The sequence below is a fragment of the Anser brachyrhynchus genome (genome assembly GCF_964034855.1).
Source record: "Anser brachyrhynchus genome assembly, chromosome: 10".
NCBI classification, from domain to species: domain Eukaryota; kingdom Metazoa; phylum Chordata; class Aves; order Anseriformes; family Anatidae; genus Anser; species Anser brachyrhynchus.
In genome coordinates this window covers 18,272,783-18,299,886 of record NC_137705.1, presented here as the reverse complement: position 1 = coordinate 18,299,886, position 27,104 = coordinate 18,272,783, and the positions used below count along the sequence as shown (strand labels likewise).

The following is a 27,104-nucleotide window of genomic DNA, read 5'->3' as shown; positions in this document are numbered from 1 at the left end:
CAGCCTCCTGGAGAGTCTTAATTAAATAAAAGGCAATTTTAGAAGGTGGGGGGAGTATCATTACAACATGAAGCATTGCTATTTGGATGTCAATTTACATAATCAAAGAGCAATGTAGCTTTGTGCTTATAAATTGCATTCAGATCAAAAGCCAGTTTATTGCTGAATGACTCTGCTTTACTTAGATATTGCCAGAATTTAGGCTGAGGTAGTCATTAACATGCTATTTTTCAGCACATATTCTCAAAAGCAAAGCCCATTCCAAATTTTGGAGTGCAAAAGTCTTTCCTTCTTAGACTGCTCTCTGATGTCATCTCCTTCCCTAACGCTGCTCGCAGAAGCGTGGTGCATGTTAGAGATGACGTGGAAGGAGGAAACATAAGCTATTAGTTTTCATCAGAAGTGACCACGATTAAAGGGAAAGGTAACTCTCATTTGAGAAGCAGCAGTTTCCTAACTGCATTTTATTAAGAGAAATGTTCCCTATTGCAAATTACTGCAAGCTCCAATGTGGAAACCTTTCATCCATCTCTAATATTAAAGTGTTGTCAATGCTCTGCGTGCCAGTTGACTACACAAAATGACAAGTATCCAGGCACATTCCTTGCAACAACTGGCATCTGCTTTGGAGTCATTTTAGTTGGTTTGAATGGCACTAATTAGAAGTAGTTACATATAAATGACATCCCAAAGACTTGACACAATAAACATTGCTATCTAGTGCCATTCATTTGCTCTTCCCATTCAAATATACACAGTATTTAGGATAATTTTCATGTTCACTGCCACCTTTATCCCACAAATAAGGTCACGAGACAGACAAACAACAAATATATGAAGCACCACATGGAAGTTGAATACATAATAAGTTATCAAATGCTCTTTAAAGCATCTAGGCCAGGGTTTTGATTGCTACTTAAAGTTGTGAATGCACCTCTAAGAATGAGCATTCGAAGGCTGTCTCCTTACTTAATCTTACAAAGGAGCTTCAAAGGGATTCTCACAACCACCTCTCAGTATTAACTGACCGAGCAGTTTTATAAACACTATCAAATTTTCCCATTTATTCCTCTGTGGCACACACACAAAATGGTGCTTGTGAAAAACAAAGATGTTTCTATTCTCATGTTGATGTAGAACACTAGGGAGGACAGTTGAGATCTGAAGGTCCTTCACAGTGATTCTGGTTGTTAGGTGAATCTTACAACATTTCTTCCTGGGTGGGTCTTAAGTGTCAAAAGGACAGAACAAGCCAAAACATCCAGCAGTGATCAAAGCAGCAGCTAACTGCATATCTACAGCCTGGCCTGATGGAGAAGCCTGGGGCTGGCGACCAGAAGGTCTGTGACACAAACACAGCATTTTATACAGCCACAATTAAGATCATTAGTAGATGTAGCTACCAGAAGAAAAGGCGGCAACCACCTAGAGACCTTCTTTGACTTCCATCATCGTATATTTTTAGCACCCCATGGCCCTTTTTAGACTTACAGCTTTTTTAAATACCTATTCTATTGCTACTTAACACCTCATACCAACTCTCTCACAACTGTAGTGGCACGACATAATTTTCAAACACTTTCAGGTAGTTCTGCTGATTAAGTAACTTGTCACAAATGTGATTTCAGGAATCTAGACTGCCTTCTAAGCTGCAACCTTCAACACCAATTGCAAATATAGATCATAAAATTAAGTCAAGCTGGCAAAATGAAATCAGTAACTTTCAATGCAGTGTCAAATTTCTAACAAACAGCATATAACCAAGGAATAAGCTATTTGCTAAATGATTAGAGGCAGCTTAAAGTTTTAATTTTTCTTAATGATATTATTCAGCATCACATTTTTAATAGGTTTGTAGAAGATGCAAGGTGAATAATCCTAACAGACGACATCCAAAACAGAATGCACACAAAAGATTACCGGGTCCTCACAAAATTCTGCATCCCTTACAGCACCTTTCCAAAATTTGCATATGTTACTTTGTTTTCATCTGTTTCAGACGAATTTATAAAGACTTTTTTTCTTAAATACTACCCTTCCTGTCTTTAAAAGTGCGTGTACTTCAAACAGCCTGACAGGAGACCTTTGGAGTCTTCATTTGTTGAGATCACAGCATAATAACAGAACTCCCTGCGCACTAAGCAATGTCATCATGTAACAAAAGAGGGCGAATAGTGTCTTGATTTTTTTTTTTGCACGTCTCTGGTAAGATCACAGAGCACACAAGGACTTAACGAAACAATGACAGACAAAACATTTCTCAGGCTCTAATTAATTCTTTTCCAGAACAGAGCCAGTTAACACTCAACCTTCTTTTTACTTAACAGCTTAGCTTTACATATGTGCAACTCAATTCCAAATTAAACTACTTGAGCATATGCTTAGATTTAAGCACATTCAGGGCATGTGCTTTAACTTAAGCAAACTATTTCTGAAGGTCACATGAGACATGCCTAACACAAACCACTTACAGGATGTGATCTGCAGATGCTGAACTTCCTAGATAGTCTTGCGTTTTGCCTAATGCAATTTGAGAGATATGAAAAATATTCATAATAGCAACCTCGTAGTTTTGAAAAAATGTCATGGCGCTGTACTGTGAATGCCCTTCCGCCTTTGGCGCAGCAACACTCGTTACTATTTGAGCTGACCACAGAGCCTTGGAGCAGGAAACGAGCATTGGAATGGGTGCGGTGAGGTGAAGGACGCCCACATTCCTGCACCAGAACCCCCTGAGGCTTTGCTTAGGGAGCTCTGCCAGCTCTGCCTACAACGTAGACATTTCTATCTGTCCAACGCCGTTATCTAAAGCTGGGAAGGTAAATCAAGGGCTGAAAAAGAGGTAGTTATGTTTATACACTTTACTGCATGAAGAGATACATAAGCAGTAATCTGTAAGAGCATGAGTTCATTAGACTACCCAGTAAAACAATTTAAATCAAATTTTACTTTTCCCACCAGATATTTATAGTAGCTGCTCTTCTGCAACTCTATCAGAAGCAGACAAGTCCTCACCAAAAATAAAAGTGTCCTTCTGCTTTTTAGCTTATATAACATGCATGCCAGAAGTGTGCTCTCTGCCTATGTTTTATTTATAAGTCAACTGTTCGTAAAGGACTTTTTGAATTCACTTTCACCAACAACTGTGTAACCTTCAGAGTGCAAAATTTATAATCTCAGGACAGAGAAAGGACATCTACTGTCAAGTTGTCCTATTAGGACAATGTAAGATGAAGCCTAAATGTCCTTCTTTTATGAATTCAGCATTGCAAATATCAATAGTGTGATAGTTATTTTCAAAACCACACAGGTACTTGGGCTACTGACTCAACACTGTTGCAATAACTTTAGGATAAGTAAGTTTTACCAAATCAGAAATCAAAGCATGCTAAAAATTGCATCAAATTTCTATTTCATTAATTACATAGCAGGTTCTTGGTTTGGCAAAACAGTGCCATTGCCCAGGACTGGAATGGATATCCACAATAATTAATATAATTATTAGATTTAAACAGTTGTTGGGATAATATCTAATATGTAGGTTGTATCTGTTTAAAAGAAACTTAGAAAAAACTTGTCCGAATAGTTGGCTGATTTAACCAACTAGCAAATGATTTATCACAAATACATGAATATCTTGTCCTAAATTAAATATATGAGAATAATCATATCAGCAGCATTACTTTCTAGGAAATACTGGGTCAGGGGTCCTAAGTCATTTTGCTTTCATCAACCTGCCCTGAAGATGAAATTTGATTTAAGAGATTATGCATTACTTCACTTTTAATATTTTAACTCTTCAGAATAATATTATGATAGATTAATTTCAAAATCCTTTGGCTTCACTTGAGATTGCCAAATGGACAAGTGAATCAAGAAGTATGTTGCAGTATACATAAGGCTACAAATAAGGTTAAAGACATACTACGGAGTGTCTAAAGACAGTAGAAGGGTTATTAATTTTTTATCTTTATGAAATGCAGAGAAGTTCCACAGGAATCTGTTGACCTATGAAAAGGACTCACAAAGCTTACTTGTACAGCAATCTTCCAAAATACTTATGGATTATAACATAAAACCTGTCCCTTAATTACTCAGTGGTGTAAATAATCAGCATTTTATTCCATGGCAGATTTCAAATCAGTTAAGAGCAAGAGCATTCTGTTTCACATTGATTATTCATTAACATAAATAAGATAAATGCTAAAGGTTGCCCAAATGCAAATTTGGGTGAACACATCTCACTCTTTCATGAATTTTCAATGCACTTCCAATTGTGAAGCTGTTATTCTAAAAAGCATAATAAAAGTACCATGCTTGAAACAAAATTGTAGGAGACAACTCATGTTTTTAAGAGCAGCTTCCATATGGTTGCATGCCATGTTGTACTGCTTTTCAGAAAAGTTCATTTGCAATAGATATATACAGCTACAAGCCATCAAACAACACTACTATTTGCACAGAAACACTTCAGTTATCCTGATCATACCATAACACCTATCCTTTTCTCATGCTCTGAAACAACCCAGTTCTAAGATAGAACACACATGCACTGCAAGAAGTTAGAAACAGGAGCAAAGCAGCATGCCTGTGATCAGCTCCAACACTTCCAGGCACAAACATCCTTCTTAAACTGTTTACTAGCAGCACCTATTTTTTTTTACTTATTTCACAGCAGCCTCTCAGAACCTTCTGTCAGAATAACTTTGCAAATGTTTTCCCTAGGGACCTTGGAAATAACACTAACTTCTACATGCAGCATCTCCTCTCTATGCACTAAACCAGCTCGGTTTACATAGCCTATCTCCCTTACCTGGCAATTAGGGGAACTGGGTTATCAAGCCTCCTGTGACCTATGGTAAAATGCACCAGTACTTCTGTTTTCTGTGCACCGACCAACAGGGAATGAAGCACTGACCTTGCCACTGCACAGAATAAATTCTAAATATAGCATGATTTCTAGGTACTCCAATGTTCTTTCACCAGTTAACTGTTAACTCATGACACCAGGCAAGATTTTTCCTGAGGCACACTTTTTTCCTCTTTTTGTTCTCTTATTCCAGGCAACATGATGACTAGTAAACAACCAAGATGACGTTCAGCTTGCTTGGCCAGGTAGTCGGTTAGTCCCTCTAGGGAGTAAGCTAAAACACGGTCAGGAGAGTGATGGCAGTCAATGGTTTTAACCTTGCAAGTCAGGTTTTGCTTCTCATTATCTGGGCTTTTGTTTTGCCTTTTGCTGTTGGGGTGCTTTTTGTGGGGGGTGTTTTTGTTTGTAAGCCTACTCACTGTACATATGCATTTTTAATTACAACTGTATCGATATTCAGGATGTTGCCTCCATGAAGCTAAACGGTGGTAGAAAAGACCCATGAAATAGATTGTGTACTGTGCCCTAAAAATCCTGCTGAAGAGCAGAAAGGAGAAGGGAAGAGTTCAGAATTGTCCAGAAGAGCTTTGCATATGTTAAATTAAATGTACTGACATGTTATTTACAGAGTATTGCAGTGTTACCAAACAATAAAAGCTGTTGCTAAAAGGGAGACAAATAATCATTACTTTTTTTTTCTTTTTTTTTTTTTTTTGTCCCAGTACTTCATTAGCTTTATAAAGAAACTCAGTCCCTACTTCAAGCATCATCTATTTTTCTTCTGTTGGTAAGGTTTGGAGATAATGAAATAGCACTGTTCCCCTCTATTCCCCTATAGCTGTTGCAGAAAACACCTTGGATACTGCACATAGTCAGCTGAAACAGGCTCATTTAAAATGCTGGTCAACTTCATAGACAGCTGTTCTTTCCCATGTAACTATCAAGGGAACCCTATGAAAAAATATCCCCTTCACCATTTTCCAACGTTGAATTCCCCTGAGCAAACAGCTTCTCTTTGAGGCCCAATTCTAACATGGTTTTTCTTTCATGAGGATCAATGGGACAGAGCCATGATGGAGTGCTTCCCTGTTAGGCACTTAGCCCTCTTCCTCTGCAAGCATCTGCAGCTGCTTTTGACACTTGAGCAGGCCTTTTCAATGCTGATCTGGACTTCACTGCTTCCTTTTTGGGCCTCTGCATTTGTTTTGTTCGTTTAACATCTGAAACTATTCTAAATTCTCTTACACTTATACATCAATAAAAAGCTACTTGGGACAAAGACTACAGTAGCAGAGCATAATTTCTTGCCTCCTTCACAAAGGTACTCAGTGCCTATTCCACTTGTCTAAAGCTTTAGAGCACATCAATATTTACTGCAGTCACAGGAGTGCTCTAGTACCACGCACCTTCAGCTAGCTCAGGTGTTTTTAGCAGCGTGGCGTGGCAATAGACTCAGAGGTTAACTGCTCAAGTACTTCTGCTGCTTTGATGATTTTTGTAGCATGCAGCCATAGGTCTTGGGCCAGATTAAGTGCAAATGCCTCATGCTACCCTGAATACTTTGTTATGAAGAGCAGATCTCAGTTGTATGGAGCTTGGTCTTAAACTCTCACTGCTTGTGCTGAAAGTTGTCCTTCCATGTAAACACTTGAATGAAAGTGCTGAAAGGAAACAGACATAATACCGTCCTAGATTATAAAAAGCTGAAAAAAATAATCCCCTGAACAAAGATTTTGTGCTACATATTCAGTAATGAGTTCTCACATTTTCCACCTCCTATAATTCAGGTTTACAAATGAAATTTTCTATGATTTGAATCAGCATTTCAGCACCTAACAGATCAGAGGCAGATCATAGGTTACTTAATAATAACTTCAGAATGGCTATAAATCAAAAGGTACGGTAAAGGAAATTAAGATCAATTCCCTACCCCACCCCCCCCAAGCTTTCAGCAGGAATTTCACACATGATTTGAAGCCGAGGGTAGAGGGTTTTTTTTGTTTGTTTTTGTTTTTAAACTAGAATAATTGCAAGTGTATGTTGTCCTTGGAAATTAATTAAAGAAATAATGTCCTTTTTTTTTTAATCAAAGCACATAAAACACAATCATCCATATAGTGCACTAGAATCTTTAACCATATTCTTTTGTTCTATGCCATTGGCATATCTCTTTATCTATAAACAGAATTTGGGGAATACACCACAAAACAAAGCAGAATACTGTTATGGGATTCATCAGAACTAGGTCTTACACACACATGTTCAGAATTAAAACTTCTGGAGCAAAATCTACAGCAAGAACAGACACAGTACTTCCATCTGATTCTGGCAATAATATCCTATTATGTTGCTGGTAAATACAACAGTGGGTTGTAAAATTTCCTGCACATACCATAGCTTACTTTCATTCTCAATCATCTAAAAAGACTAACAGTAATATCTACTTTGGAAATCAAGAATTCCAAGCGTTTCTTAAACACTAGAATAATGCATCTCATCAGAAAGACTTGTTACTTAAATATTTTTCAATATTGTTATTTAAAAGTAAAAACTATGCTCACTTCATTGTGTTCCCCAGATGTCCCACTAATTTTTTCAATGCTGGATATAGCATAAAATATCAATAGTTGCTTTTAATTCTTCAGATATCAATACTAATGTGCCCACTGCAATATGCCAGTGAGAAAAGTGCTTTTAATTTCAAAATACCTTGGATAGACACAGCCTACATTTTCAAAGTAATGTTAGATTCATCCTTCTGTAAAACTACTCCGACTTGTAAAAAGTTCTGTTTCTTCCAAAAATGCTACTTGTACAGCTATTGACTTTATAATAATACACAAGGGTTTTACTCCCTACTTGTTTCCAATGTTGCTAAGGTTCCTTAAAAATACTTCCATATTTTGTAGTAAAAGGAAAACTACAGTTCTTTGCTTATTACTGAACAACTTGCAAATTTGTGTGAAAGAACGCAACATTTGATTCCTATACCTAACAGAAAAATGGCTTTAATTGTTTAATGAAGACCACATTTCTACATTTTTACTGACATTGCACTGTTTGATCCATGAAAAATATATACATTTATGCGTGAATTACTTCAAATTCTGATCTTCCCAAATTTAATATTGTTTGAAAAGTATAACTCGGTCACTACTTGACTAACAAAACATGCCCAAACAAACCACCTCTAGCCAATCTTGAGCTGTAATAAAAATATTTCACTGTTCAACCTTGAAACATCTGATTCAAGAGCAATCCCTGTTGTAACAGACACCTTATACAATCTCTCTTCAGTTTCAAGGAGCAATAAGTTGCAATAGATGGATATTCTGAAAAGAATACACAAAAGAACAATTTCCATCTTCTTCCAGAAGATTGCTGTAGTTTCCTCAAGCGTATTCAAGTTAAAATTGTCATAGACGTACTCCGGCTTAAAGCAGCAATATTGACAGTATGCAGGTCAAGGACCTCTCAAGCCAAATCCAGACTTTTAAATTATTAAAAGCCCAACTTCCTTCAGGCATCTTTTCATACTCTTGCATCAGAGAATTCTGGTACCAGTCCCCACAGCCCTCTCAGGTGCACTTACCGCTAACGCACCATTCACAATTTCAGCTGACTGAACGTTTGCAGCACAAACAACAGCTTGCCATCATCTTCAACAATACCCAGAAGTGGAAGGTGCCACAGCATTCAGATGTGCAATTTGGACCAGAGGCTTGAAAAGGAGTACATTTAAGCACACAGTTCCTGACGCTCGGGGGGAGTTCCCTTCTCAAATCCATAATCCAGAAAGCACAGCAATTAAACAGGTAATTGGAAAACAGGAGGAAGTAAAGCCACTTTCAGTTTAGAAACAGATTAAAGACATCATTTCCAACACGGTCTGAAAAAAAGCAGTCAAAATATAAGGAGGTTCTAGAAAGTCTCTCGAGAGTAGACCCTAACTGCCACATTGCTGAGTTTGTCTGCTGTAACAAGTAGCATCTATGAAAGCCTAAAGTTTTCCAGCACTTCTCTTGTTCTCTGCAGAACCCCAAGGTAAAAACAAAATTTTGGTAACCGAGGCCATATAGTCAAACAGATATATAATTTGACTATTTTTCCTTTGAAGTCTTTCCATATACAATTCAAGTCACACCAGCCAGTCAAATGCAAAAATATTTCCAAAGGCCTATCCTTGAAGCGAAATTTCACAGATGTTTCCAGTACAACTGGCCCTGTTGATGCCATTTGATAATAAACCTTGTCTGCAAGCAGCAGACAGTGCCCTTCTCTGTCTATCACAGGAAGAAATATCCATTCCTATACTTGTGCTTGTTTCCACCCAAGCTAGGCCAAAGGCTACCTGGTTGTATTCATACCACTTTGAGAACTTGAATTATTTCAAAGATGCATGTTGCTCTGAAATTTAGAGTAGCTTAATTGCATGTGGACTGCTCTGGATTTTGTAAACGAGTCTAACTTGCATTTTACAGGTCAATAGAAGTACATGAGAAAATAAAGCAGCCTCAGACAACCATCATTAAGGTATTCAGTAATGCAGGACAGCTCCCATCCATTAAGCATTCAAACACTACCTTTCCTCAACCCTTCCCGAAACCCTGTGTCTCAGAATTAATGCCACGGTGCTCTACACTAACCATAGCTTGGAAGTTCAGATACAGAAAACCATGGATCAGAAGGTTGAGTGTCCAAATTCAAATGTGATCTGATTCATAGTTCACATCCAGATTTCTTCTTTACACTGAAAGTGATGTTTTGATCTAGTGGCAGATGCAGGCTTGTATGTTTAAAAAAAAAAAAAAAGATCCAATAGCTGTGGACAAATTACAGATTACAGACTGTATTGCTTCTATTAGAAACAAGTCATATTTCACATCTCTGTGTAAATGTTACCCACTGCTCTTACATGGTAGTATATGGAATGGATATGCCAGTGCAACAGGCAAGGGTGACATGCTCTCAAACACCTACCCTTGCCTTGCAGGTACACTGTATAAACTATAACCCTCGTACCAGTCGCTGACCTGCTGTCCAGAAGTCTTCTCTTGGTCTCTGGTGTACCCCTTGCTGGAAGCAAGGGCCTGTTCACTCAGCCACCATACAACCATTTTTCATGGCCTGAACAAGGCACACCTCTGGCTCTAGCTCACCTCTGGCTCTAGCTCATACTAGCAGCACACAAAGCTAGATCTGTGGTCTCTGTGTTATGCTTCAATGCACACTGTCCATTTCATTTTAGTTTTCTAAGGCTCAGTTGTTAAGTTTGGTGGTAATGTCACTGACCACCATAGCTCCACATTTTTGTCCCAACACTTTATAGTTAACTGTTTGAATGATATTTTTGCCAGCAAGTCATTCTAGGTTCTGCAAGTTCTTCCTAGGTTTCTAGATGCTAGCTTAACTCCCTTACGGTTCACAGCTGTTGTAGGTTTTGTTTTATTGCCGGTTATAAAAATCTCTAACTCTTGTTCTGATTCCCTTCAGCCACTTCTTGGATCGCGGGAACATATCCAGTATTTCCATGACTGCAAAGCTCAGTCAGCCCCTTGTTCAAGGAACCTGCATAGTGTCAGAGGGAAAAATGAGGTTTTTTTTTTTAAAAAAAAAGCTTTCCGTATATTTCTGTATATCTCTATAAAGAGGACAGAACTTACGAAGCACAGGTACTAAAATTAGCAGCAAGTGCTACCTTATAAAATCAGAGTAATACTTCCACTACTTGAAATGTACATAGCTATCTGCATTCAGGCATACAAATTGCTACAGTGTTCAAAAACAAATCCCTTCCTAGTACTAAACATGGTAAGATTTTAAATTAAATCCACCTCTCTCTTTGTTTGTATACCTGTATTTTTGCAGACAATTTCTTCAAACATGAATTCCCCAAATCTGGCTATTTTTGTTAATATGGTTTTCTAACTATCTCATGTCCTTTAGAGGAGCTGTAGTTCATGTTTCACATTGAAGAAAACAGCACACAAAACTAAGAAAATGTGACACAGCAAAATCCATTTTACCCTTGTCAGATATACTCTTTGATACAATTAACCCATATCTAAAAATTTTCTACTGTCTGCTAGCCTAGCACTCTCAGTTCTTTATTTAGGCAACTTGGTCATTTAGGACTCCTCTATTAGAGCAACTGAAAATGAAGTTGTCAGCTTTTTGGGTGATGTCAAGGTAGCATTTATCAGTTGCTGATTCAGGTCTATAGAAAGGTCAAACTGTTGAGTAAGTGTTTATCTGGACTCAAACTTCTGTATTTTCCCTCCTCCCAGGAGGATTAGAGTGAAACACCGAGCACACTGCCCAGAAGGATGGGTATCAACAGCAGACTTGAGCAGTAAATTGCAATAGATTCCCAGATGAAAACTAGATCCAAGCAAGCAAACTTTCACATAATAACTTCAAGCAACATACTGTCTTTTGATAATAAACACAGTTGTATGTAAAGATTTAAGCATATTTCATCCTCTTGCTCATTAGACAAACCCTTCTGGAAGAGCAAACTCTTTTGCTCCTTCCTAGCGAGCCACTGTCACCTTGGACCTAGCCCTGCTGTACAGAAGAGTTGTCTGAATAAATTCTGGGCAGCACTGTTCCCTGTTAGGAAAGCATTTATTACTGGATCATGTTTTGTTCCAGAAAGTCCTAAAGACTATTAAGGACCTTGCTAGCTTTTCACTGCTAACTGCTGATGGCAGTCACAAACCCACAGTTAGCTCCATATGTTTAATATTCTGTATCTGGGAATTTATTTTTGTCTTAAGTGATAAGGCAACAACAAAACAGTTAGTTCTATATTAATTAAACCTACTGCAGAGATCATGCTAACAGCAGACTCTTTTCCATGTACTGGGCTCCTTTTGCTCACTGTAAAATAACAGCCAGATAAAAACAAAAAACTGGTGCAGTGTAAGATTTGCCATTACTTTTCCTGTTGAACACCTCCCAGCTCAGCGTGAGCTATATAATAAGTCTGTAGCTTTTGAGAAACTGAATGGATGTATTAATTAATGTTGCCTGCCAGCTCACCTTACTTACATGTACTGACTCAATACTAAATAGAGCATCAGGTGTTCACCTCTGAAAAGACATGGGCATGCTTATTAATTAGCTTTGCTTACCAACTCCCTTTAATGAGTTATTGGATTATCAAATAAACCATGGCGTTTGGTTTTAGAGAAGAATTGTAAGGTTACTTTGTACGGAGCCTAACATTTCGCTGCTAGTCCATCATCTAGTCTTTACTACTGCCAACACATGCTATACATCCCCCTGCAGTTCATGCCAAAGAGAAACGTGTTTGAATCCTGAAGCCACTGACGTTCTAGAGGGTGCTGCCATGCGCTCACTTCCTAACACTTCCTTCTCTAGTTTCCTGGTCTTTTTTTCATGATAAAATTTCCACCGTGCTAGAGACTGGTGTATTTTTACACACATTTGGCCACTTAAAACCTAAAACCTGGATTTTATGCTTACAAATTTTTAAGATTTTGTATTAGTCCTTTATGATATTGGACACTGAATGGGAAAGTTGGAGCACTGATGTTTGGGCAGAAGCAAAGCTCTCACTACTAGCTTTGCTTTGTAAAGAACTCTTATTAAAACTGTGTCTCTGTTAACTGGCAAAACCCTGTTTGGCTTACTGTGCTTTACGCATTGAACTCAGTACAATTAAGCTTCTGTGAATTGCTATTCCACAGTTCCTCCTAGCACTAAAAACCAAAACTATCTTGAGCACTTTTCATTAAGTATAATGAATCCCTAAGTAGGAAATAGTTGACTATACACAAAGATACTTTAAATTAAAGAGTGAATATCTGCGACATCATTATACCTTATCCACCTCAGCCTTTTCCTATGAAAACAGCAGTGACCATGATATTAAAGGCTTTTGTCAATCCTTTCTTCTTTTCAAATAATTACATCTTCATTTCTTAGAGTAGATAGATTCTTAGAAAAGACCAAGGCCTCAAAGCACCATAAACCATTATTTTTAACTATATTATAAAACTTTATCAGTTAAAAAGACTTTTCATAAATACAATGAATGTTAAATTAATATTGTTGCTATAAAGTATTTAAAATTCTTGAGATAGGCTAAAAACTCAAAATTCAAGTCATTTTGCTTAAGGAGGAAATAAAAATTTCATCGCTGACATGAATAAAGTAAGGGTCAAATCAGGAGAGCCATTAACAAAGAAACAATTTTTTTTATATATATCTGAAAATGTGAACACAAGTAGCCAATCTTTCCAGTCATTTAAAATGCAGAACTTCAGCCTGTAAGTTATAGCTGGAATTATCTCATGCAGTGAAAAGTGACAGAAGTTTTCAGCATCCAGTTTTTGCAAAAAATATTTTTCTTGAAAACCCTTCCAGGAAGGCACAGTTCCCCACCCCACCCCCCCTCCAAAGATTCAGAAATAAGAATTGTTATAAATTAAAATGTTATGTAAATCACCATTTGTGTTGCTTTTTTTAAAGCCACAAGCCGAGTTTGACAATAAATGTTAGTCTTAAAATAATTTCAACTGGAAGCTGCTGCATAGCACTTACAGAAGACCATTTAGTTGCTCATTCTGTGTACCTAATTCAAGGGCATCGACTGTATTTAATAACTCCAGCATAATTACATAGAGTTATGCTGAGGTATTTTCCCTTAATAATCAGCATTAAATCTGTTTCCAAAGTTTTATATTTAATGCAGTTGTACTATTTAATACTGTGATACTTAATCAACCAGTTGTGCAAGTAATATTAAATGGAGCACCACCATTCGGCAGATAAAGAAGATTCAGTTCTGCCAAGAGGCCCAAGCTGAAATAGGACAGACATTAACATCTGACCTGACTGATACCAGAAGGTACAACGTACAGAACAAAGAGCACGTGAGCAATAAGGAAATGGGTTATCAGGAGAAGCAGACATACTCAAGATGGGGAGTAAGCAGGTGAAGAAATTTGAACAAAGGATGATTTGGTATAAACAGAGAGTACATCTTCAGCACTGTTTCAGGTTGCCTAGAAGTATATTAAATTATCAGGGCAACATTTTCATCGTTGACTACTCATACCAATATACACAAATGTTCAATACCACAAGAAAACCTAGGCGATTAATACAAATAAATGCCTTCTATAGATTACATGTATATGAGGAAATTCATTACACCTGCTACCTGTAATCTGCTAGAATGGAGAGCTGTCTCAAGCAGGTGTGCTAAACTGAACACCTGTCTCTCCTAACGCACTCCCCATTTTCCCAGCAGCTGTGAGCTCAGTGTGCAGCCTCCTCTGGCTCCTCTCTGCACACTCTGTTCGCTCCCTAGGAGGTTTGTAGGCCCCTTCCCACCAAGATCTGGCCCCCACCTAAAACCTGTTCCCCTGGCAGGTAAGATATACCAGGTAAAGATCACTTCACCTGGATCACGACACCTATGCTATGGACTGTGTTCACCTTGCAACAACAGGTAGAAACACTTGTATTCCAGTCAGCCACCACTCGTTATTCCTACAAGGCTCCCACAACTTCCTTGGGCAGCCCCAGGCAGATAAGATGCACTACCTATTTTTAACTGGAGAGTGAACTTTCTCAAAATGTTTTGAAGTATGAACAGGCTTAAGCAAGTTCCTCTCCTTCTGCATCTCAAATTAAAAGGAAGGAAGCTTTGAAAAATATGTCTTAAAGGTATCAAGGCAATTTCATCCATCTCAACGCCGCAAGGCATCTAAAGAGGACTCAGGAGGTCACTCAACTAAAATTCAGGACTTTTAAGCAACAATGATGGCAGAATGCAGGTTAAACTGCTCAAAGCAAAAGGAAGAGTTGAGAGAAGGAAGGTCTCACAAAGTTGTGGCATGACGGTAACCCAATCGGACAAGAAATCGAGAGGCTTCCCAACTGGGTACCAGATTCAGGACAAATTTTAAACACTCTTTCAAATTCTTAAAATTCACTGTGCTGTCACTACATGAATATGACTAGATAGAAAAGATGACAGGCTTACAAAACCACTCATTTGATTCTCCAGGGAAGGATGCCAGCAGACACCCTCGCACAGTAAACAGTGGCTTGCGAGTGACTCGTAGGAGCACGGCTGGCATCAGCCCTGGAGGGACATTTCACTCCGTATAGCAAGGTGAGGTGTCCCTTGTAGCAGCTGCTGAGCACAGGGAGATTTATAAGAGGGAAGAGCAGAACAGGAGAGACGTGAATGCTTTTACGTACAGGAAATGGAATTGATTGCCACTGCACAGCAAGAAGCAGCATATTTTCTCCATAATTTTAAGCTGCTAGCTGCAGCAGGATTAATGTCGTCGTCAATACCTCTGGAAAAGTGGGGCAGCAGAAAGCACTGCCAGCATCTCATGGCAAAATATGCCATGCTGATATCCCTGTTAAACAGGATTAACATCAGGAATTAAAAATAACATCTAGGTTTGTGAGAAAAAAAATATTTCACCTTAAGAGCCTTTGTGTATTATTAATGCTGAAACAGTTATTGGTGTTGCAGGAGGTATTTTTAAGCATTTTCCAACTGTCCTGACCTTTTACCATTTTTTGCACACTCTTCAAGGCAAAAAACTCAGATTCTTCCAAGACATTTAACATTCAACTCAAACATTAATGCAGGCTTATTCTTGGCCTGCATAGCCTGTATACGGTATTTTGGGGCAATAGTGCACACACGTTAAAGAACTGGGTATTTTCTTTGTCCTCTGAGAGGTCACTTTAAAACAGTCAATAAGACTTAGCTCAATGACTTCTGCCATCTCATAATCCACATGTAAGTGACGTCAGCTACACTGTAACATTAAAAAAAAACAAAACAGCTGGACAGCAGCTCACTGAAGAAAAGAGAACTGATCTTTGTACAACCAATACACCTATTCAGCTAAAGCTGTGTTTATTCCTCTGGTAATACATGTTATATCCATCTTCTGATCCAGCACGCGTGATGGGTTTTGGATGACACTTCTGTAGTTTTGGGTTTTTACTTTGTGTGTTGCAGCAGATTAGTTTTCATGTTTGTAAGCAGGTGAAGTAGCAGAATTTCTAATTTAATCTCCTTCCTTGTGAACAAAACCAACAAGATATTTATACTTATTTTCCTTAGCCACATTTTTTAAGTTTAAAGTTTTAAACTTAAAAAGTTTAAAAGTTTTAAAGTTTTTAAGTTTCTAAATTTTTCAAGTGTATTTGTAGAGTCCTTCAGCACCTACAGCTTTGAGGCATCAGTGACTGACTAGACCAGCACCAGAAACAACCTAGGGTCAACTACAGCAGTCATGTAACACGCTTGATGCACTCATAATACTGATAAATCACCAACAATTTACTTTTCTGCTTTCCTTCGGCATATTATTTTTTAAGTCTGAAAGTATTTGTTCTGAACTCTTACCTAAGCACCACGTTCTTCATTTAGTTTCACATCTACTCACTGACAAAAGAGATGGGGTCAGCTCTGTCAGACTGCCCTTGCACCTGCTGGGCTCGCTGCACAAACTCACTGATTTGAGAAAACAATAGAACAAAGGAAAAGTCCAAGGACCAAGTACTCCACTGTCATTACATGAGACGTGTACAGAGTCGGGAGGGTGAGCACACCTTAATACTTGAATAGTTTTTCAACTTTACACCATGCTTTTGGAGAAAGCAGGGAAGTAGTGATTTAGAAGTTCTTTTCTTTTCTTTTTTCAAGCAAAAACTAGACATTTTGCACAGAGAAAATGATAGGTTCTAATTTCAGTCAGACTTCACAGCTGTTTTACCCTTTTAATCGATTGTCACTAATAGGAAAGATTTTTACCAAGAGAGTCATCTATATATGCTCCAAGGTTTTCATGGGCTAAAAGTCCATTGCAGGACTACAGTTGGAGGAGAAGTGCATATTTTGGCTGCACTACTGCAAGACTACAAACGTCAAGGTGGCTGAGGGACCTTGCAAAACCATGCAACAGTCATGATCCTCCTGAAAGTAGATGATATAATGCAACAACTTTCTAATAAAGCTTTTTTTTTTTTAAGAATGAAAAAAAAAAAAAAGTAATAATACAACTAAAAAAATAAAACAGTGGCCCAAACAAGGCCCTGTCATTCCTTTAAAATTCAGACCCTGTTCTAGAGAGGAGGGTATGCAACAGCTGAAGTGAGGCAAGCACAGGGAAACCCACGATGCCCCAATTTCCCATCCAAACTTCCAAACTGAGGTAATCATTCAGAACTGATAGGCAAATTGAAAAAAAAAAAAAAAAAAAGAGTAGGTTTGCTGTATTGTGTTTAAGAAAAGAATCAACTGAGTGCCTAGAATAATGCTTATCCTAAGAGATAAGAATATAATTTAATAGCTACACTTTAATTTTTACAACTTTAGAACATTGCCAGCCACTTGTATTACTGCATTAATGCTAAAAAGTTCCTGGACATAGAGTATTCAGCCTGTAGCATCTGAAGAGCTATGCCCTCACATATGAGGTGAAAGTCTGCTGCTGTTCACCTCTTACTCATTCAACACATTAAGAAAATTCTCCTCTCATTCTCTTGTAACTACTTCAAAGACAAGCTCTCCTTTTCAAGCACACCTATAAAGCAATGGGCCATTCCCTATTCTCCCTAATCTCCAATGCTAATTAGAAAAAGAACTATGAACTTCGAACTGGTCTAAGAATTTGGTCTGTTCTTCTTTGTATTAATTTTTTCAGTCTTTCTGTACCTTACCAGACTATACCCAAGCTGCCCTCATAGTGAAAAATACAGTGCTTCTGTGGAAAGTGGTGGGGAGGAGAGATTTACACAAAATGCAAAAGGAAAAATCAAAAGAGTAGCACAGGCTATGGAAGCTCAGGTTATCGAGTCTTATGCAAGTTACCACAGTGACTCAGCTCACAATCCACATGGGAAAAGAGTATTTGCAGTCCCTAAAGAATTTCATATGAAAGCAGAGAGGAAACACGGGCTAGTTAAAGCTATTGTTACAGAAATAGCAGCTACATACACTCAGCTATTTCCATTACACAACAGAAATACACTGCATTTAATATGGCTAAACTGCCAAGTTCTGGACCATGAGATTATAGTGCGTTGTTTTACTAGCCCCAAGGCAAGGACAAGGAATGGGATTCCTAATAGCATTCAGAAAGATATTTTTTTTCTTTAAAAGTTTAAAAGAAAGTTACTAAACCGTGTTGCAGGCTACGTCAGACTGTCATCCACTGTCAGTGAAAATAGGTTCTATGTTGGAGCCGATGATCAATTTTTCAAGATGTGTGGGAGGCCTCCTTTGTCCTTACTGCTTTCTGGATCTGCAACTGCAAGCATATTTTCAAGAACACCTACACAGATGTAGAAAAAAATGACTGAGGAAGGGTAGAAATAATTTCTAGAGATGCTTCAAAAACAAAAAGGCAGGTCAGAAACGGTGAATGCATCACATTCAAGGAAACCAGGATTGAGGAAATACAGATCTATTTGTCTTGGAAGCACATCGAGCTGGCTGCTAGACGGACATCTGTGGCTTTATTTTCCCCTCACCTTTATAAATAACTGGCATGTCAAACACCATCAACCTTTTCTTCTGAAAGACTTCTTGGAAAACAGATGGGAACAGTAAATTTGATCAGTCTAGATCTGAAGGCTAAGTATCAATTGCAAAAGGGGAAGGGAGGCAGGAAATCATTACTGCATCTGACACACTGTTCTTATCCCAAGACTGTTCATACTAGCTAACATCAAAAGAAAAATGACCAGTCATCCAGTCATGCTGGTTCCACTGACAAGGCTACTGAACTTGGACTGGCTTATTGAAAGCCACTGCCCCAGTGATAAGACAAATTATTTATCCCAACCCCTTTTTCTTTTGGGGCATATAACAGAATATTTTTTCATGAGAAGATATAAATGCAATGCTGAGTTAAAAATAATAATCAAAATTTCAAGGATTGCAAGGAACAGCATGGTTGTCATCTCTCCAAGCTACACATGATCTTCACAAAGACTTGAGCAGCAAAGTTTTCCAATTCCCTTGGCTCAGCTGGAAGCAACTTTGCTGCTAACAACGATGCTTCATGGAAAGTTGGGGAATACCTAAGGAAGATGCTGGTAATTGTTTTATCTTTAAACTTTAAAGGCAGCACTTTTTGCACCCTTTTAAGAATCAGTTGAGACAACTGCTTAAGGGCTGTGCTTGTCTTTCCTCTAGCAGGGCCAACCACAAAAGGATAAAAACACTATGCACCAACCATTTGCTTTCATAGGACGCTGAGAAAACAAGGCAAAAAAATCCTTTCAGTCTCTCTGATATACTGCAAAGACAAAGCTTAATTTCATCAAGGGCAAACTGGCTACATCGATTGGATTATTCATTTGGTATAATGGACTTTGCTTTCTTCCTGCAGCTTTCTCAAAGCAAGAACAAAATGAAGATAAATCAGCTCTCTCTCAAGGCTGACACTCTCCATATATTTATAGATTTCAAAGCCCTGCAATACAATAGAAGTGAGGTATTCATTACACATGATTTTTTTTTTCCTTTGCAATACTGTTACTCTTACGTAGACTCCACAGAAAACATGCGTGCTTTGCAAAGGAAAGACTGCAGCACAGATCAGCAGCAGCTCCATGCTTCTCTCCTCCCTAAGGACTTTCTTCACCATTACCAATTTAAAAGCCCAGCTTTTCCTTTACCAGCACAGAAGCCACTTTGATACACGTGCATGCAAGCATACATAACAGAATACCCTTTTGATCCACCAAGCAAAGGACTAATTGCCTTTTTCTGAGGGAGCACCACTAACGTAATCCTGCTCTGCAATCTCGACAACTGACGTAAGTGCCAGAGTTTATGAAATCTAAAAATTATTTCCCTTATCGTTACAGACTCTGTTGCGATTAAGTTAAAGATCTGACCTCATCTTTTTCACGCAATAAATGAACTAGTTATTGCAAACCACTTTTTCTTAGAACGAGACTACATGTTTATCAACTGCACCATATAATGGCAACTTCCCATCACTTATTACTTTGTAAAAAGGAATGACATACTGTATTGCATCATTGTATTTAGACCAAGGAGAATCCTGTGGCACAACACAGCAAGGCAAATATTACCCCACAATCAACTCTTCAGAAAGAGAGAAGGAATTGCTTTTTGAGGTCAGACTTGCCTTTGAATTAGAGCACACTGCAGTTGTCATTGAGCTAATTACAGTGAAGAAACCTTTAGACCTGAGCAAAATATTGCACCTATTTCTTATTCAGTTCATTTAGATCTGAGGTGCAACAGCAAAATGTCTGTCTGTAGTCAGCAAACAGTGCCTGCATATGTTTAAGGTACTGTCTTAAAGGGTAGGGGAATACAGCTAGCAGGAAAATAGCCTTTTTCTTACAGAGTTACACCTGCCAAAGTATGACCATCATTGAAAGGAAGACGATCTCCTGGGTAATCACATAAGGAAGTCAGCACTGGCTTCAGAAAATCTCTGATGATGGTTAATATAACAGGCAGAAGACATTCACTTGCTTTCTTCCTTTCCTAAACTTACTTTAAAGCAATGCAGTTTCACACAGAGGAGCTTTTTACAAAGCATTTAGGAATCTCAAAAGAGCAGGTGATCTAGCTTATATTTATGTTACAAGCTTCATGGGGAAAATGCATCATGCAATATTTCTCTAGTTTTCTACAAGTAAATGAACAAAGCCAAAGTAAATCAGCAAGTGGCACAGCATGCCAAAAAAACAGAAACAAAAAGAGCAATGAAATTGTACTTATCACTTAGAAAAATCTAAGCCTTTCATTTGAGATGCTTGTGTTTGGGTAACCTTTGGAAGAATGTTTGCTGTTCCATTACACAAACAATGGAAATATGAGATAAGAAAAATAACTGCAGTTGCCAAGAATGCTCCATGCACTCAAGTCATTAAACATTTAGATATTATTTTATAGACATATAAGATGCTTACAGCAGGAGTCTCAAATGTACAGAACACATCCATCCTGGGTTTGTGTGGAACCCCGGGACGCAGGGCAGAAATCCCAAAGCTGTGCTCTTGTGTCCATTTGCGTAGCACCGTGCTGGTACACCCACCCATCGAAGTACAGACATGTAAGAGCCAACTTCAAGCTTGCTAAGGCCAAGTATTACAACTTTAACAGGCACGTTATATAGGACTTTGAGATAGTACTGCGAGCCAAAGCAAAACTCGTTACTTCACATGCATTTTTAACCCAACCATCCTGCCTAGATCTTTTCCGTCTGTTCACAGTCTTGAAAGACTTACCAGGACAATGGCGTTTAACGTGAGCTTGGGTCAGACCCAGCATTTATGCACAAAACAGACATGCAAAGAGCCAGATAAATAACTGTTCTACAGCAAACAAGCAGGGGCAGGAGTCGTCCGTGGGTGCAGAGGGGAGGAGGCCCCATGTCCCTTCCTGTGCTTCCTGCCCATCCCGGGGGGCAGGCACCAACTGGGCCTCTCCAGTCATGACGCCCAAAGATACGGGCAGAACACAGAATCCCAGAACGGCCTGAGTTGGAAGGGACCTCATCTGGTTCCAAGCCCCCTGCCAACACAGGGATGCCACCCGCGGGATCAGGGTGATTCCTTCCCAGGCAAGATCTCACCACCAGGATGCCCCATGAACACCCTGGGTGCCTACAGGAGCATTACAAGCCCTCTGTGGGGACCTGAACAGGCAAGCACAGCTGACAAGGATTTATTAAAGTGAGTAGGGAAAAGCGTCAGCATATCACAAGCCTTACCAGCTCAACCAGGTTTCATACTGCATGAATAACTAGGTGAAATATGAGCTTAAAGTTTGCTGGTCTTTTTATTTTTTTTTTCCCTCCCATGCAAGGTAGGAAAAAGAAAAAGAGTGTTCCAAGAGGGGGAACCCTTACAGGCATGATCCGTGACAATAAGGAAGGCTTTTTGTTGTGGGGGAAGACTGTTTCATTGTTTAAACCAAGCCTTCCATAGGGAGAGAACATGTACAAATAAGGACTAGATGTGTACTTTGAGTTTGGCTGCTGGCCTGGGCATGCTGGCAAATTGGCCTGAACTGCAAGTTACGTTGTGACACCACAAATAAGGACAAGGATTTAGGCATGGCAATCTGGAGAGAGGATGAGGAGTTCTGGTTTAGGGTGCTTTGAAGAGGCTGCTCTGAAGATTTTGAAAGTTCAGCTCAGCTCCACATCCAAATTCTTAAAATCTACTTTGGGAGAGCTGGAACATAGCTTTTAAAGAACAAAAAAACATGGCATGAGTAGAATAATATTCTGACCTTGAATTCTGACAAAAAAAATCTGACCTTGAATTTAAATGGTTTGAGAAAATCTTTAATTTATACTTAAACATTAATAAAACATCAAATATTATGTGTATTGTGCTAACAGCTAAAACAATGCTACTATTAATTTCTTAACTTTCATAATATTTTTGACAGGGTGGTGTTATACATTTCAATCTCTGGCAATTCACTATATTATATTTCTATTTTACACTCACAATTATATTTGGCTCAATCAAGTATCTTCCATTCCTATCTCATTTTTCTAAGTTCTGTACATACCTGTAGCTAATATAACATATAACAATTGAGTGGTGTATCTATATGAAATGCAGTATGTACTAGGCAAGATTAGCTTCAAAAAACAGGATATTAAGTTATTAACAGCATTTTTTTTTTATTTTTTTTGTTACAAGAGCAAGCTTGAGGAACTAAAACTAGCTGCTAATAAAAGCAACTGGTTCACGTGGTTGTAGTCAGTCTTGCTTCATTTTTTACCTCAGTTAAAATTGTAAAATACTTTTCAGATTGTATTAATAAAAAAGAAATACTCCTACAGGTGGCTTCATTGGGACTCAGTCTGTACCTCTTATATGGCAAATGAGAAAGAGAAAGATCTTGCATCTATCTTAACTAAGGACAGTCACGGGGATAAAAAGTCAACTTCTACACTATAAATATTTTCATTTAACTGCTAATTGATATTCTCTCTTGCCATGAAATCTTGATACAGTATCCTAAGAGAACTAAAGCTTGCCAGGCAAACTTTCATTTTTCGTATTAAAAATAGGTTCCAATGGTTCACATAATACGTTCTCACAGTACACCAGATCATCTCTAGAAACTTTTACCTAGAAACTTTAGTTACCTGCAACCTATCAGGTAGCTACTCAACACAAACAGAATTTCTATAGTGCTGTAACATTATCACTAATATATAACACATCTTTTGGAGCTGCTGTTTCAGGCCTGAAACACAAATATAGCTGATATTCCTGATAGCACAAATATTATGTAGGTAAAAGCTTTTTCTTTACATTAGGAAAAAAAAAAAAAAGGCATCATTGTTCACAGCTTCACATTTCCTGCATATTGGCAATTACAGCATCCAAGTATTTCAAGCAAGAAATCATGTAAGTTAATTCGCTAACGTACTCTTAGAAGGAATAAACATTTTTGTAATATGAAAGGAATGTAGTTGAGCAACTTAGGGTAAATTGGTACATACTACATAAAACTGTGGACAAAAAACAGTTAACATTCATTTCAGGAAAGAGTGCATTCCAGTCTTATTTGGTATTCATCCAACTAACTCATCACATTTTACCAGCCATCCTTTATAAGGTATCACTAATGCTCGAGTGGGCCTCAAAGACTCAGATTGCACGTAAAATTATACAACTGTCATCCCGGCTTGGCCCAATGGGACATTCAACACCGTTTTGCAAAATGACAGACAGCTAGATCCTGTTTATTTTCCATATTACTAGAATAATGAAAGTGAAACTAATCTGAACAGAAATATTAAAAAAAAAATCAAGGAGATATGCATTTATATTTTTTCATACAACGTATTTCCCTAGGTTTGGGGCAAAACAAAGTCACATCCAGTGACTTCCAAAAAGGCACATCCAGTATAAGTGATTGTTTCCACCAGTCCATAGGTGGTACATCAAATATTAACATAGGAAATGAATTACTGAATAAACTGAGCTAATTGCTACTACTTATATTTTCTAAATATCAAGTCACTAAATTCAGATTAGATCACATTTTGAAATATGCCTGCCTTAAGATTTTTCCTCTGTTTGAGTAGCTGCTAAAGCTATGCTTCAAAAAATGACAAAAAAATTATTTTATGAAAACAAATTGTGAAAGAGCTAAACCCAGTAAAACCAAATTCAACAGTCAAGTCCTTTTTGCTGTTTCATTCATATTCACCCAAGGCTCTTGTTCAGCAAGACTTTGGGTTTATTGAAACCCTGCAGTAATGTTTATTCTCTTATTCCTCATAAAACTGTGTAAAATCTGTAGCACTCTAAAAAAAGAGTGGAAATTGAATTAACTGTGCTTCACCAAAAAAAAAAAAAAAAAAAAAAAGGAGGATGGTAGAAGTAGTGATTTTCAGGTATTCAGGTATAGTGGCAAAGTATGGGTGGGACTCCATAAAAATATTCCAGGGGGAATCCGAGGCTTGTTCCTCCTTCAAAAGAAAAAAAAAAGAAAAAAAAAAAAAGCTCTATGGGAGGATCCATAAAAGAACCTATTTTGTTTCCTTCTTTTCAGAAAAGTCATGTCTTCAGGAATATCCTCCTCACCATATTGTGACATTCTTTGCCATGCTTAGACACAAGAAAAAGCAGTGGCTAGGGACTTATGCCTAAACACGTTTGACAGAAGCCTCTACAGATTTTCTTCTGAATTGTTAAAGATACTTGCTCTCAGACGAAAATTTCTGAGTTCAACATGACATTCCAGAGACATTTCCTCCTGAAACTATTTTTCCAAACAAAACAAATAAAAAAAAGATCAAAGCTTAGTGTGACGACGAACACCTATTACATTAAATTAAAACCCAGCAGAGTCCTCATGATTCCAAGGCTATGCTGATTGCCATTTGAAGCTGGAAATGTTTCTCCCTAATGCAGAAATGATGAAGTGTATGTAAGGCTCAGAGGAAAGTTACCTTATCTGAAGTATCAGATATAGATTACTGATGGAGTCAGCATGCCACACTAGTTGGAGCCATACGCTCTGTTCCGATATGAGGAATTAAGTTTCCCTGATGTCACAAATTGAACAGATAATGCAATTAACTTTTCCTTTGAAGTTCACATTGACCAGATAACCATTGGAATAAGTTGGCAAAACTTCACTGAAGTGCTCTTGGCACACCCGAACTGAGACTTCACCTTCAGCATTTTATAACCCACTGAGGGATATTGAAGGTGCTGAATCCCAAATGGGATATTTTTAAATCTGTGTTTATTCCACCATGTAAATGTAGGGATCCTGCACTTGTGTCTGGAATTCCCCAGATGCATCATGGATGTGTCAGAATCATTGCGTATTCCCTGAGGAGCTGATTACCTGGTGGGCAACAGCTGTTAGGCTGCTCTCTGCAAGGCTTATGGACATCTGGAAATCCCAGACAGGGGGCACAGACCCTTTTTCCTGCCTCACTCCTCCCACAGAAAGCGATCTCCGGGCAGGACAAGGTATTTGGCCAAGACTAGAAAATGGATGTTGAATTATAAAAGGTTCCACTTGCCACTAATTAGAATACAAGGTGATGCATGAATGCTAAGTCACTATTGGAGCTTTGCTGCTCATTTTAATACAAAATTAGTTTAATAATCCTTTGCTGAAAAGGTACTGTTCACAGCGTTGTAGTTTCTAACCTCTAAGAACTCTGACGTTGTATAAGAACAAGGATAGAGCCATAAAGAAACTTTTAATCTTTATATGAAGATTAGGCATTGGTAGCTGCTCCTTGGGACTCTCCAACTACTGTAATTTATAGTGACATTATGTGACCCTACAATGGACATGTTTATGGTTACACCAACATATCAAGACTCTAAAGCATTTAAACAGACAAAGTAACTAAATGATTGATTTTTAAAAAGGAGAGGATGAAACAAAGCTAACATTTCTATCTTCTTGAAAAATAATTTAAAATTAACACCTTGACTACTTTACAAAACAAGATAAATATCATAGATTTAAAGACTGTATAACTTCCAAAAACATTAATATTCTTTGGAGGTGAAAATACAACAATGATTTTAAAAAACTAGACTAATGATTGCTGACCAGGTAAAGAACGCCAGAGGCACTTAGAAGAATAGATACTGAGAAATTATGAATGGTATTATTAAACACAAGTAAGGAGCATAATTACAAATATAAAAAGCCCAACTAATTAAAACATTGACAAAGTAACATGTTGGTAATGATCAAAATTATCTATAGTGATAGAGCAAGTCAAAATTAGTAACCACAAAATATATACTACATATTGATCTAAAAAGTAATACAACATGTATCTCAATCATTCATTTCATATTCTCAAGAGGTCTAAATACCTAGAAACTTTTGAAGCAATTAGTATGCATCTTCTTACCCCCCAAAATGTGGAAGTTAGAGTGTCATTATAATGCCTTGAAACAGGTGCTGATGTTTTTGCCTGCATTTTAAAGAAATAATGCATTTACCTGTTTGAATAAACAGGTCCTTCTATTCTCTTGCTAGCTATAGCTGTAGCTAGACAAATGGGTGACTGCTTTCTTCTTCTTTCCCTGAAGAATTTTTGTTTATTTGTTGTTGGGGAATAATGACAGCACCATGAGAACTGTGATAAGGCTTTAAATGAAGCCTTTCTTTCACTCTCTGGAGAGCATTTATGGAAAGCCCCTAGATTTAACTGAAGGGAAATATGCTTACCTTCTGTTGGTGATGTCTTCAGATGTCTGCAGAGCCCCTCTGTTTCCCCATATGTCTCTTTAATTTTTACTACTGCTTCTGTTCCTCGAAGTTCCATGAGGGAGCGCAGTTCTTGCAGTGTGCACCCAAATTCTCCTGCATGGTTGGCCTCATTTCTTTGGTTCTTGGAATAAAAATCGCTATTTGTCATGTCACCCATTGTTGCTGATTATATTGCTCCACTCGTTATAATTGATACAAGCTTAAAATTGTTTAAAAATTGAAGGAAAGGAATCTCGTATCCCAACCTAAGCAATTAGAAAGAATCCAGCGTGTCCAGTGAGCGGTGTGGAGAATGCCTCTGGCGTGCAAAGTGTCCCTGGCTGACTGGTGGTCCACAGACTGGCTGCTTTCAAGGCTGCAGACCAGCTCCACTCCATTCACCACTTCCCATTATGCAGCACCCAGGCCGTAGAATCTACATGATCATTTCTTCCTCTGGAC

The 27,104-nt window shown here is 38.1% G+C and overlaps 1 protein-coding gene across 28 annotated transcripts in view; it reads right to left on the bottom strand.

The window, feature by feature from the left end:
* The window catches only part of ATP2B2 (ATPase plasma membrane Ca2+ transporting 2), a 415,848-nt gene that overhangs the window by 147,960 nt on the left and 240,784 nt on the right, over positions 1-27,104 (bottom strand). For all 28 annotated transcript variants that reach the window (XM_080606728.1, XM_080606718.1, XM_080606717.1 and 25 more), the window contains one exon: positions 26,622-27,104. In XM_080606728.1, the coding sequence (XP_080462854.1) occupies positions 26,622-26,820 (199 nt within the window). In that variant the 5' untranslated portion in view covers positions 26,821-27,104. The remainder of the gene's footprint in view (positions 1-26,621) is intronic.